The sequence below is a fragment of the Marmota flaviventris genome, chromosome 13 (genome assembly GCF_047511675.1).
Source record: "Marmota flaviventris isolate mMarFla1 chromosome 13, mMarFla1.hap1, whole genome shotgun sequence".
Classification (NCBI taxonomy): Eukaryota; Metazoa; Chordata; class Mammalia; order Rodentia; family Sciuridae; genus Marmota; species Marmota flaviventris.
In genome coordinates, this window is record NC_092510.1 from 103,146,479 (window position 1) to 103,158,328 (window position 11,850).

Genomic DNA, 11,850 nt, shown 5'->3' on the forward strand with positions numbered 1-11,850 from the left:
TCCCCTCCCCGGGAAACGCTGAATCAGCACTGGAAGGCGCGCCGCCACCGCTCCCGCCCTCCCCCCTCGTACACTGGCAGGGACAGGGCCTTCCCAAGGTCAGCTCCTTGACGCTGGCTCCTCAGTGCCTGCAGCAGCACTGGGGATGTTCCTGGGGGGCTGTCAGACCAGGCACCCTGCTCACACCCCCACCCCGCTGAGACTTTGCCCCTCTACCAGGGAAGGTCACCTCTTGCCCCTGTGTTTGTTTTGGGTCTCTGCCAAGGGCTGCAGACAGGGCACAGAGACGACTTCACCATCCACCCTGTGCCTGGGGACTGGGCAGCCCCTGGCCTGTCGGCCTGTCTCCAGTGAGCATCTCATTTCTAGAAATCCCCAAGCTCCAGCCTTCTTGCCACCCCTGCCCTCTGCTGGCTCCTTGGGTCTGGATTTTCCTCATCTCCACAGACCCCACGTCCTCCACTCCAGGAGGTGGGTGGGTGAGGCTGTCCTGTGTGGTGGACAGTGGGAGAAAGCTGGGCTTGAACCCCTGCCCATGGACCGGCTGGAAAGCAGACCCAGCACAGTCAATGGCAGGTGGCTGTGGCCCTGGCCCCTCCTCGTCCCCCCCTCCACCCCTCATTGCTGTCCTCTGCTCCTCCTCCTCCTCTGCTGGGAACCTGTTCCTCCCACCTCCTGCCCAGGAGCACCCTCCCCAGAGCCCCAACTCCACCGCCAGCCCCGCAGCTACCCGTGGACATGGGACCTCTGCCTTGGGTATGTTCTTGGTGGTCCGGCCCCGGGCTGCTTCCTCCCCCCTGCTCCACACGCCAGGAAGATGGCTCAGGCCTCAGCGCCTCTCCCACACTGCTCCCCCTGCTGCCCACCCACCACCACTGCCTGGCTGTAGTCACCGGCATCCTCTCAGCCAGCACCTGGGTTGGGCAGGTCTCCCTGTGGGGTGGCCTCATGGTCTTCATGTCCCTGCTCTCTCCCACCACCTACCTGAGAGCAGGTGGCCTCCTGCCCACTCCCTCCCCAGCCTCGGAGATGTCCCTCTGCCTCTCCTGACCATTTCTACCTCACAGGCAGTCTGGGCCACTTGAGGGGGTGGGGAGGCAGCTGGATGGACAGTTTGCTCAAGTGAGGTCAAGCCTGTCCCCTAAGCCACCTCCTGCAGAGCTGGCACCACCACCCTCCCAGGCCGGGTCTGTCTCAGCACCTCCCCTGCCCTCTACTCCTCCCCACCCACTGCTGTGCCCTCCAAGGACGCTGGCCATCCCCATTTTCTCCACAGGGACTTGGGAGTCCTTAATGAGCAAATAGATTTGCTCTAAATAAGGCATTTCAGAGGAATTCCCAGGCCCAGGACATAGCTCTCAATTGTGTCCCCACCGATGGAAGCACAGCCGTTGTTGGGGGTCCCTGGCCTGCCCCCCAGGTGTGCTTATCCAGTCCTACAGCTCTGCCAGGTCTGTGTGCCACCACTGTGGTCAGTGCCCAAATAGCCTGGGCTGCCTCAGAGCTGTGGTTCCTGCAGCCCCAGGAGGCTCCTTGAAAGGGACCTCAGTCACCTTGGGCCCACATGCTCAGTGGCCTCGTGGGGCTGGTGGCTCCTGCACTGCAGTGTGGATGGAGCAGCCCCTGTGCAGTCTGGACAGAGGCGGCCTGGTTAACAGTGGGCACGAGGACAGGACTCAGTGCTTCAGCACCTGCCCGTCCTGTGTGCAAGACCCTGGGCTTGACCCCAGCACTGTGGAAACAGCAAGATTCCCCAGACCCGCGGAAGACAAGGCCGGCCAGCAGCTGCTAGGAAGGTGGTGTCTCCCTGGGCATGTTGAGCGGCCCAGCAGGGTCCATCGTGGGCACAGCCACCCTCACGCCTGGCTGACCCGGGCCCAGCTTCGACACCCCCAGGACCCCACTGCATCTGGAGCCTGGGACACGCAGGATGGTCAGAAGCCCCGATACTCAAACCTGGCCCCTCTGTTCCCATGCTGCCCTGGGACAAAGTTGTCTCATCCAGAAACAATGGGAGGGTCTCTCTGTCACTAACCTGTTCCCTTCTGTAACTTTCTGGCCATAATGGCTGAAATCAGGTGTGGTGGCAGCCTCAGGGCTGTAAGAAGTCTTTGTGGGTGGAAGGACCAGAGTGTGGACTTCCACTCCACAGAGGCCACGTTCCTCACGAAGAGAGACTCCTGTAGTCTGTGGTCTTTTTGGTCGGTGATTATATCCTTAAAAAGCAAATAAATATTCTGAGCTTTAAGCAATCACTCCATCAATGTGTTAAAAAAATAGGTTTAATGCAGGTGGCTCATCTCATTAAGAATCGACAGGCACTCGGGACACTGGGCAGCGGGGTGCAGCACGCAGCGGTCCTGCCTGGCATGGTGTTTACATTCAAGGCAGCACAGCCAGCCCCTCCTGGGCTCTGGAGCACCCACCTGCTCCTCCTATGCCCTGGAGGGGCTCTGCCGGTTCTGTGACAGGAGTCAGTGAGCGTAAACAAAGCTTGGCTTGAGGAAAGCGCATGACCTAGTGCAATAGATTCTCTGCAGCAGGAGAAAAGCGGGGCCGGGAAGCTCTGAGCCCGCCCTCCGGCTCACAGGGGCCCTCTGGAGCCTCCCTCGGGAAGAGCAGCGGACGGAGGCTGGCTACAAACTACAGCGCCATCTGTGGCCAGGAGCCTGCTTCCCTAAGTTGCTCTTCAGTGGCACACAACTGTCCTCACAGATCCCCTGGCCACTGGTCTGTCCGGCAGGGCAAGTTTAAAGGGGCCACCATCCAACCCAGGAAGTGGGGACAACTTGGGGTGAAGCAAGTATTGACCAAGTAGCCATCCTCAGAGTCAGGCTAGTGTCCTACACCTCGCATAATGACCAGAGCCCCTTCAACACAGGAGGCTAGATCGGGGCCCAGGTGCTCCCTGCTCCGAGGACACCCTGCCTGTCCCTCAGTCACGCTCTCTCACACCTGGATGCTTCAACAGCCACAGCAGGGTGGGGACAGCGCTGGGGGAGGCTCTCTGTGGTGGGCCTGGCCCACCCCCGGCACCTGCTCCAGAAAGGCAGGTCTCAGTGCTGGGTGCTGTCTCACAGGAAGACAGGCCAAAAGCCTGCTCCCCAGACACCCCACACTTGCAGCAGCATGCAGTACAGGGGACATTCTCAGCAGGCCTGGCCGGGTGGAGGTAGAGGGAGCTCTACCTGGCTCCCACACACTCTGGGATGCCCCTGCGCCGGGGACCAGCCAAGGCTGTCTGCACTCCAGCCGGACTGCATCTGAGCAATCCAAGGGGACCCACACGGCCCCTCAGGGTGACAGGCAGGCGGGAGGGAGTGGGCAGCTGTGAGACAGTGCAGTGTCTGCCAGTGGAGTCCAACACTGACCAAGGCCAAGATGGGCTGAAGGTGTGCAGGAAGGGGGCGGAGCAGCCAGGGGGCACCCTGTCCAGATCTGCTCCTGGGCAGTACACCCGTGTCCAGGGTCTCCCAAACCACTGGTAGGGCCTAACTGTGGGGTGTGTGTCACAGAGAATCTCAAAGTGTAGAACAGACAGAAGCCACCCCACAGGTCGACCTGGAAGGAGGTGAGCAGACCACCGCAGAGCCGGAAGCCCAGACGGCAGCGGGCACAGAGGCCAGCCAGAGGGGCAGTGGTTCCTATCACAGAATAGTCTCAGCCCTTTTCTCCCCCAAAGGGGAGCATGTTCTGCAGTGGTCGCCTATAGGACGCGGGTGCACAATGCCCTGACCAGCCCACCCCACCAAGAACAGAACCCGCAGCGGGCACAATCAAGAAAGTCAGGCGGAGGCCACGCCCTCACATGTCCACAAAGACCATAAAGCACCAGCCCAGGCCCCCGACCAGCAGCATGGTCACGTGGATGCCGTAGATGAGCAGCTCGTTCATGAGGCGGAAGTCCACCCGCCGGCGGCCCAGGAGCAGCAGCAGCACCGACAGCTTGCGCTGGAAGCGCAGCAGCACGCGCACACCCAGGTACTGCAGGCAGAAGAGCGCGGCCAGCGCGCCCCAGAGCGCGGCAGTGAAGAGGCTGCAGCTGAAGTAGAGCAGGAAGCGGATGAAGCCGTAAAGCCAGCGCGTCTTGACGTACACGTCAAAGTTGTTGTACTTGGTGCGCGCCAGGTGCGAGGCCCTCACTGGCCCGCAGGCTGCGTGCAGGCAGGTGGTGTGCGGGCCGTGGAAGGAGCGCACCCGTCGTGGGATGGGCATGACAGGCATTGGCCCCGGCGGCAGCGGCGGCGGCGCTAGCTCGTAGTGGCGGTGCAGCCTCCAGGAGGCAGTCAGCATGGGTGTCATGGGCGCCTAGGCCTTGGAGACCTCAGAAGAGGCGTGGTCCTGGGGGGAGAGACAAGGAGGGCATCAAGTCAGTCTGAGGACACGGTGAGGGTGTCTCTCCCTGAGAAATCAGCCCGCCAAGCAGGCTCAGATGCCAGGCCCGGGGCTCAGAACTGGGACTCAGTCCCCACCTCTCCTTTTTACAGACCCTCCGGAGGGTTCTTCCAAGGGACCCACAATGTAAAATCCAAAAGTGGCACTTTACCCACAATGCTGAGCAAGGCCAGGAAAGTGACCATGGCCCCCTCACCCAAGAGGGCCTCCCTGAGAGCAGTCAGTGACAAAACGGTTGGGGTCCAGACAAGCAGAGTCTGGCTAAGCTCACGCCTTTCCAAAGGGTTCTCACAGTCACCATTTTCTAGATTTGTCTTGCTTTAATTTTGTATGTCTACTATTGCTCAAGACTTCTGCGGATTTCAGGGACAACAGTCCTTGAAGGCCATTCCACAAGGAATAATAAGATTAGGATGAGGGACAGGATGCAGATAGATGGGGACTCTGGAGTCACCTGGTGGGGCCTGAGCCCTGGTGGTGTTATTTCTTAGGAATATTCTGGGGCAGGTTACTTGAGCACAGGCTCCTGCTCTGTAAGCAGGGGAGAGGAAGGAGGGGGGGCAACAGCTCTATCCTCCCAGGGTTGCCTGAACCAGGGAGGATACCTGGGGGTGTCATGGCAAAGCAGGACCACAGTGTTGGGTCCATGCTGTTTGCCACGGGATGCAGCAGCCCTTCAGACTGGGCTCCAAAAGAAAGGAGAAAATGGCACATGGCTCTCTAGTTGCACCTAGTAAATGCCATTTACAACTTGCTTCGATAATCTGTGGAAGGAAACAGCAAATTGAGAGTTCAGGATGTAGAAAATCCAATAACGAAAGTTAGTAACAAGGCAGCCAAAAGCTTCCACGTCCTCAGATGGACTTCAGTCTAGCTCCCCCTCCCGGACACAGGTCCAGAGCAAATGGCTGCGCAGCCAAAGGCACTCAGGGGGCGGATACCCAGATCCGTCCCGTGCCCAGTCCGGGCGCTTCTGCAAAGCTTTACCCAGTCTCCAGTCGCTGCGGGGACAGAACAACGCCCTCGTTTGGGCGTGTCACTGTACCCCGCGCAGCTGGGGTAGTGCGCCTGCTGGCAGAGGGCTCCATTCTGCTCCTGCCACCCGGTGCCTCGGCAGGTGCACTGGTGGCTGCGAGACAGCACAGCGGAGCCGGCAGGTGCACGAGGCTGCGCGCCAGGTGCCGGGTGCTCCACACCAGGAGCCTCCCTGCAGACCACCACACGGCCACCCTCCCGGTGCCCATGAATGCCACAGGGCGCAGGGGGCCACGCGCAGGCGCGTCACACCCGGAAGCCCCGCGGGCCGCCCGCGACCCCGGCCCGCCGCCCAGGGCATCTGCGGGCGCCACTTCCGGGCGTCGGCGCCGCGCGTTGCCCTGGAGACGTCCCGCGGCCAGGTCCCGCCCTCCCCGCCGGCCGCTCACCCGGTGCCTTCTCCGCGGCGGCGCCGGCGTCCTGGACCAGGCGGCAGGCCGGCGGTGTTGGGGACTGGGCCTGCGGGCGCCCCTGTCGCCCGAAGCTCCGAGAGCAGGGCGACTGCATTCTGCCGAGAGTTCCGAGCGCTGGCGCGGCCCCTCACGCGCCCCCGGCTGGGGCAAGCCCGGAGGGGAGGGTGTGCCCTGGCCCGGCCGCCCGAGGCGTTTGGCCCAGCGTGGGAGCCGTAGCGCCGTCCCTCCGCGGCCACCGTAGAGCGGGCTTCACGCCCCCTCCGCCCCCTCCGCTCGCGCCACGGCGAAGCCTCGCTGTGCTCGTTTTGGCCTCGCGCTAAGCGTCCCAGAACTCGATTCTGTCACGGCGCGCGAGTACGAGCCGCGAGCGGTTGTGACGTCACCGCCCAGGCGCAGACAAGGAACTGCGCAGGCGCAGACAAGGAACTGCGTGGGCCTCGAGGGCTCGGCAGTGCGCAGGCGCGCTCATGCGTTGGGCCGCACCCCCCCCCCCCCAGAGTTCTGCGCGCGCGTCCTCGACGCTGCGGGGGAGCTGGGCTGACCCGGTATGAGCTGCTCCCCAGAGACGGGAGACTGCCGGAGGCCGGGCGGCGGTGGGCAGTGCAGCAGCCGAGCGGGTTTACCAGGGCTGTCGGCGGCGAGCTGGGTGTGACACCGCGCGGGGTTCCCTAGAGCCCCAGAGGGAAGTTGGGTCGGGCGTGGTGACCCTAATTGTAATCCCAGCGGTTCGGGATGCTGAGGCAGGGGGATGACAAGTTCGAGGCCAGCTTGAGCAACTTAGGAAGACCCTGTCTCAAAATGAAAAGGGCTGGGGATGGAGCTCAGTGGTAGAGCGTCCCTGGGTTCACTCCCCGTAACACAAAAAATATAAAAGGAAGGAATGAGGGTGGGTCCTGCAGGCCAGCAGTAATGACCTTGCCAAGGCCCTGCAGGTGACAGAGGTCGTGGACAGGGGGTATGCTGGAAATGTCCACAGGGTCAGACCACCCATGGGGAGTCTGGAAAGCTGTGGCCCTTCAGGGTTCCCCCATTGACCCTCCGGCCCACTGCGGTCCAGTCACAGGGTGCAAGCTGTTCAGGTGGCAGAGTTGGGCGACAGGCTATTGGGCGGAGGCCCTTGAAATAAGGGCTCCCAGCAGCTGGAAGAGCCACCTGGGGCTGGGGGCTGGCTCAGTCTGCACTGTGCAGGAGAGGGCGAGGCCCCTCTGAGGACCAGAGAGCCTTTACCCAGCCTGAGCTGGAGTCTGAAAACTGACTGGACCATGAGGGCCCCTGGGAGAGCACCAGGAGCCGGCTCTTCAGTGACCAGCGGAGCTCTCCCCAGAGAAGCCTGGGCGAATGCTTCCCCACACTGTACACATGTGAACACGGAAACAGTGAAACAGGGCCCTGATGGCTGGATTTAATTGTCTGTTTTAAGGGCCTGTTAAGATCAGACCAACCAGTGCTTGCCTCTCGTGCAGCATTGGGCTGTGTCCCTGGCCTGGACGAGGTATGGGCCAGCAGGAGGCTGCCTGTCTGCCACTCTGGGCTTCCCGCACACTGGAGGCGGTCACCCTATGGAGCGGCAGTCACCCTGTGGAGCAGCTCTTCCCCTGGCCTGTGCCTTCATTTGGGGCTCCCTGGCTCTCCCTTAGTGACCCCACAGCCGTTGGCTCCAGCCCTTTCAGCCCCCCACATCCTGTTGTGCATAATTGGGGAAGAGTACAGGGCTGACTCCAGAGCAGGACATCCACCCACACTGCCCCTCGGTGGGAAACATGAATAGAACAGCCTGCTGGAGGTGTCCACCATCTTGCAGTGAGGAGGGATGAGGGTAGATGGCAGGTGGGTGGCAGGTGTGCAGACTCACCATAGGCCAAGGCCCAGGACGGGGTGGCACAGACTGCCCTCCTTTCAGACGAGCAGTACTACCTTCCGGGTGTTGTGAGGGTCTGTTGAGGGCTGTGGGTGGCATCAGTCCCAAGAGACTGATTGATCTAAGGATGGGTGAAGTCACTGCCATCTGCGCCCACTCTTGAGAGACCTGGGTGGACCGCACAAGCCAGGTGAAGCAGGCCTGTGAGGATGGCCCACCAGGGCTGTGGGTGCGTTCTTCGGGTGAGGTCCTGAGGCAGGGGGATGTCTGCAGAGCGTTTTCATTTACTTTAGTTTCAGAGGTCATTTTCACTTTTTTTTTTTTTTTTTACACATTTCTGTGCCTATTCTTTTCACTGTTATAAAAAAGCTTTTGGGGGAGAAATTAAGGAGGCATGTATCACTTGGAGCGGCCACAACACCCCTGCATTAGAATCTCTTCATGGAGACCAGGACCCTCCCCAAGGCCTCCAGATGGGGACTTCAGGTCCCCTGGTGAGCTTTTCAGGGACGTGGCCAGTTTGGTCTTGCTCTGAGGTCTGTCCCATTACCCTGTCACCTTGTCTGTAGCTAATGGCCCTGACTCTCCTGTCAGGCACCTATCCAGTTGGCCCCGGCCCCAGGTCGTTGCCAACACCACCAGCGTGTGTGGTCAACCCCTGCCCATCCTTCACTCAGAGGTCCAGGTGTCAGGGCTGGAGGGTGGTGAGAGCCCCAGGAGAAAGAAACTGGTGTGACCTGGGCAGGGGTGTTGGGTGGGGAGCTGCAGAAGTGCAAGTTCCTCCACCTGGGACTAATTTCAGGCCTGCTGGTCCCCGTGGAGCCAGTGCGGGCCTTCTCTTATTGTCCTCAGGACTGACTCTGGCTGTGGCCGCTCCTTTGGCACTCTTCTGGCTGCCCTGCAGAGCCCCAGCCTCCCTGTAGCTCCCTCCCTGTCCCGTGCTCACACTGGCTCCTGTCTTGTGGAAGGGTCTGAGGAGCTTGGTGGTATGTGGCCCTGGTCCTCCTGCCACCGTGGTGGAGCTGAGCATAGCCAGGGAGCGTTGGAAACTTCCCAGCAGCAGGTGAAGGGCGACGGGTTTTTAAAAAGCCTCTTAAAATGCACCTCTTCCCTGGGCTGTGTGTCCGCGGCCCTCGGGTTGATGGTTTTTTGGGCATTTCTGTCTCCCCTCCAGCTGCCGCATATCCTGGGGTGGCTTGTCCCTGACTTGCCCCTTCATGCCTTCCTTGTATGAGTCTCTGTTCCTCCTCCACCTTGCCAACCTCTGCTCACCCTTCAAGACCCCTCTGGAAGATCCCTGCCTCTGCGAGGTCGCCTGCGGCCCTGTGTCACCACCTCCCTGGCCCCCAGGCTCCCTCGGTTCCTCTTCTACCCCAGGAGGTGAGCCAGGGAAGCTCCAGGAAATGCCCCCTGCCCTTACCTTGCGCCCTGCTGTTGTGACTTCACTCCTTGGAAGTTCTGGAAGCCACCTACTGAACTGAGTCCATGACCTCCAGCCCAGGACCTGACCACAGCTGGGCCCTCCCAGTGTGCCCTGTGCAGCTCAGTGGCCTGCTCTAAAGGCCCTCCAGCAGCTTATCTTGCTGTGGAAAGGTAGCTAGGGTCCCCACCTCGGTCCTCACTCCTCCCAGTGTAGCTCTGGGCGCAGGCCTGGCGCCACCTGCTGGGATGGCCTGAGAAGCGGGGATGGGGCTGGGGAGGGGCGCCAGTGCAAGGGAGGCCTTCAGCCTGGGCTGGGAACTCCGGCGGGATGGATGCAGGCGGGACTGACGCTCGTGTGCAGGGCCTGTGGCTGCTTAGCGCCTTCGCAGCAGAGTGGCAGAGGTGAGCAGCTGCCTCAGGGACTCACTGGCCCACTGTGCCTAGAATACCTCTGGCCTGGCCTGGCCTGGCCAGGGACAGCTACCAGTCCGCAATTTGAGCAGGCAGTCCCTCGCTCCATTGGTACACAGGTGCTGGGCAGGCTTGCCCATGCCTGGGGGAGCTGAGGGGAGGGGTCCTGCCTGCCGGCCTGGGAGAGCTTTGCACCTGCCCCCATACCATCTGCCAGCTGGGGGTGGGTGCAGGGATAAGGACACCTGGCGCTTTGCCTAGCCAGGTGACTTCTGGGCCTGACATGACCAGGTCTTGCTGCCAGATCGGTTGTGGCCCACTGAAGGGCTTGTGAGGGGGAGGGAAAGGGAGACAAGTGACATCTCCTGGGCCTTTTTTTTTTTTTTTTAATTGGTGGTGCTGGGGATAGAACCCAGGGCCTTGCACAGGCAGGGCAAGCCTCTGCTGCTGAGCCCCATCCAGAATCTCCCAAAGTGTTTTTTGTGTGTGTGTGTGCTGGAGAGTGAACCCAGAGGCACTGTACCACTGAGCCACACCCCTGCCCTTTTTAGTTTTCATTTTGAAACACAGTCTCACTAAGTTGCTCAAACCTGCCAAGGCTGACCTTGAACTTGTGATCCTTCTTCCTCAGGCTCCCAGATCCTCCTGCCTCAGGCTCCCAAGTCATGAGTTCTCCAGGGTCATTTTCAAACTGACCCCCCTGGGGGAGGCCCAGTGTGGCTTCAAGCCCAATGATAATCCCCCTCCACCCCACCCCGCTTCCAAGAAGTGCTGAGGGGCCCAAGACAGGACAATGTGAGGGACACGCTGTCTTCCTGGACAGCCACCGGTGCCTCTTCTGCAGCCCCTCCCGCTTGCCATCAAGGTAGGAGTCTACTCCCCACCCATGGTGGTCCACCTTAGCGACTGGCCTGGAGTCGGAGGAGGCCCAGAGGACTGTGGCTGTGTGGTTCTGGGCTCTCAGAGAAGCCGGCTGTTCTTATGCTGGGAAGTCTCATGGGGAGGCCATGAGAGGGGCGCCAGTGGGTGGCCAGCCGGCCATCTGAACTGTAAGTGCAGGAGTAAGGCACTGTGGGTCCAACCCCAGTACCAAAGAAAAGTGTGGCGGATGGGGTGTGGTGACCTCTTCTGAGGCTGGGCCACAGAATGCCTGGGTTTCCGCCTCCCTCTCGGGGATCTCAGAAGACAAGCAGTCTCCCCTCAGCTGCCATGCTGGGTGGGTCTTCTAGCAGTCCTGCTCCCAGCCTGCTAAGGAGGAACTGAGGCCTCCACAACAGCCAGCCATCTGGGAACAGACCCTGAGCCCCTGTGAGGCTGCATAGGGCTAGCCCTCGGGCATCCTCTCTGGAGCTTCCTGAGAGACCTGAGCCTGACCCACCTTGGCATGGGTCAGTCTGACGACAGAACTGGAGACATTCGAGGTGCTGCTATGGAGTGAGTTGTGTCTCTCGTTCATGTGCTAAAGCCTGACCCTCAACACGTGCAAAGCTCCCTAGGATGGGCCCTGCTATGGTTGATCTGTGGTATCCCCCAGAAGCTCATGAGAGACAGCCAGGACGCTCCAAGGTCAGATGATAGCCTGTGAGAGCCGCGGCTGCCTCAGTGGGTCATCCCCTGGACTAGACTAGCTGGTGGGGACTGCAGCTAGTATGTAGGGTGCGGCTGGAGAGGCTGGGTCCCGGGGATGTGCCTTTGGGGTTATATTGTGTCCCTGGCCTGTAGCTTGCGCTCTCTCTGCTTCCTGGCCACCATGAATGACCAGCTGTCTGCCATGCCCTTCCTCCATGATGCTCTGCGCTACCTCAGGCCCAGAACAACGGATCCGGCCAGCCATGGACTGAGCCTCTGAAACCACGAGCAAAAATGAACTTTTCCTCCTCTAAGTTGTTCTACGTCTTTTGGTCTCAACAATGAAAGCTGACTAAGACCGTGACCCACTAGTGTGACGAGCGGTTGTTAGTGTCTCAGTCTGAGGCACAGCTGGGTTCAGTCAGGTCTATTTTATTGATGCTCATCACACTTCAGACACACATCCTGATTCTGAGTCCTAACTGAGGCTACCCAAGAGTCCCAGATGCTCACCTGACATGGGTCCTCAGTCAGGGTCGCTGGAACTAGATTCAAGCTGGAGGAGTCTGGTGGGGAGACCAGACCGAGACCTCCCTCTCTGTCCAGGGCCTGTTGGTCCCATCGCCCCCCAGAGTCTGGGATTTAAGTCCTAGTTCAGTTGTGCTTGCAGCAGTGCAGACGCTGACATCACTATCTAGGTCTGCCTGGGCCGCAGTTGGCCTCAGTTCTGCCACTCACATCTCATCA

The 11,850-nt window shown here is 60.7% G+C and overlaps 2 protein-coding genes and 1 long non-coding RNA gene across 7 annotated transcripts in view; 1 reads left to right on the forward strand and 2 right to left on the reverse strand.

Moving 5' to 3' along the window:
* Positions 1 to 2,181, reverse strand: part of Nacc2 (NACC family member 2) — a 77,215-nt gene extending 75,034 nt beyond the window's left edge. The window contains exon 1 of the mRNA XM_071601150.1: positions 2,036 to 2,181. Coding sequence (XP_071457251.1) covers positions 2,036 to 2,063 — 28 coding nt within the window. The 5' untranslated portion in view covers positions 2,064 to 2,181. The remainder of the gene's footprint in view (positions 1 to 2,035) is intronic.
* Positions 2,182 to 2,264: 83 nt separating this feature from the next.
* On the reverse strand, positions 2,265 to 6,243 carry Tmem250 (transmembrane protein 250). 4 transcript variants are annotated; one of them, XM_027942025.2, is made up of 2 exons: positions 5,820 to 6,243; positions 2,265 to 4,341 (listed from the first exon to the last, which is right to left on the reverse strand). In XM_027942025.2, the coding sequence occupies exon 2, from the start codon at positions 4,300 to 4,302 to the stop codon at positions 3,805 to 3,807; it is 498 nt and encodes a 165-aa protein (XP_027797826.1). In that variant the 5' UTR covers positions 4,303 to 4,341; positions 5,820 to 6,243; the 3' UTR covers positions 2,265 to 3,804. The 4 variants fall into 4 exon arrangements, with proteins under 4 accessions (XP_027797826.1, XP_071457254.1, XP_071457255.1 ...); XM_071601153.1 differs by having other exon boundaries at positions 2,265 to 5,159; XM_071601154.1 differs by lacking the exon at positions 5,820 to 6,243 and adding an exon at positions 5,383 to 5,653 and having other exon boundaries at positions 2,265 to 5,159.
* A 152-nt stretch (positions 6,244 to 6,395) lies between these two features.
* On the forward strand, positions 6,396 to 11,467 carry LOC114100757 (uncharacterized). Of its 2 annotated transcripts, none has more exons than XR_003584136.2 (3): positions 6,396 to 8,764; positions 8,876 to 9,294; positions 10,166 to 11,467. It is a non-coding gene; the product is annotated as an uncharacterized lncRNA (long non-coding RNA). The 2 variants fall into 2 exon arrangements; XR_011704191.1 differs by having other exon boundaries at positions 8,876 to 9,081.
* The last annotated feature ends 383 nt before the right edge of the window (positions 11,468 to 11,850 follow it).

Coding starts and splice junctions, on each gene's coding strand:
- Tmem250 (XM_027942025.2), bottom strand. CDS start 4,302: ATGACACCCATGCTGACTGCCTCCTGGAGGCTGCACCGCCACTACGAG.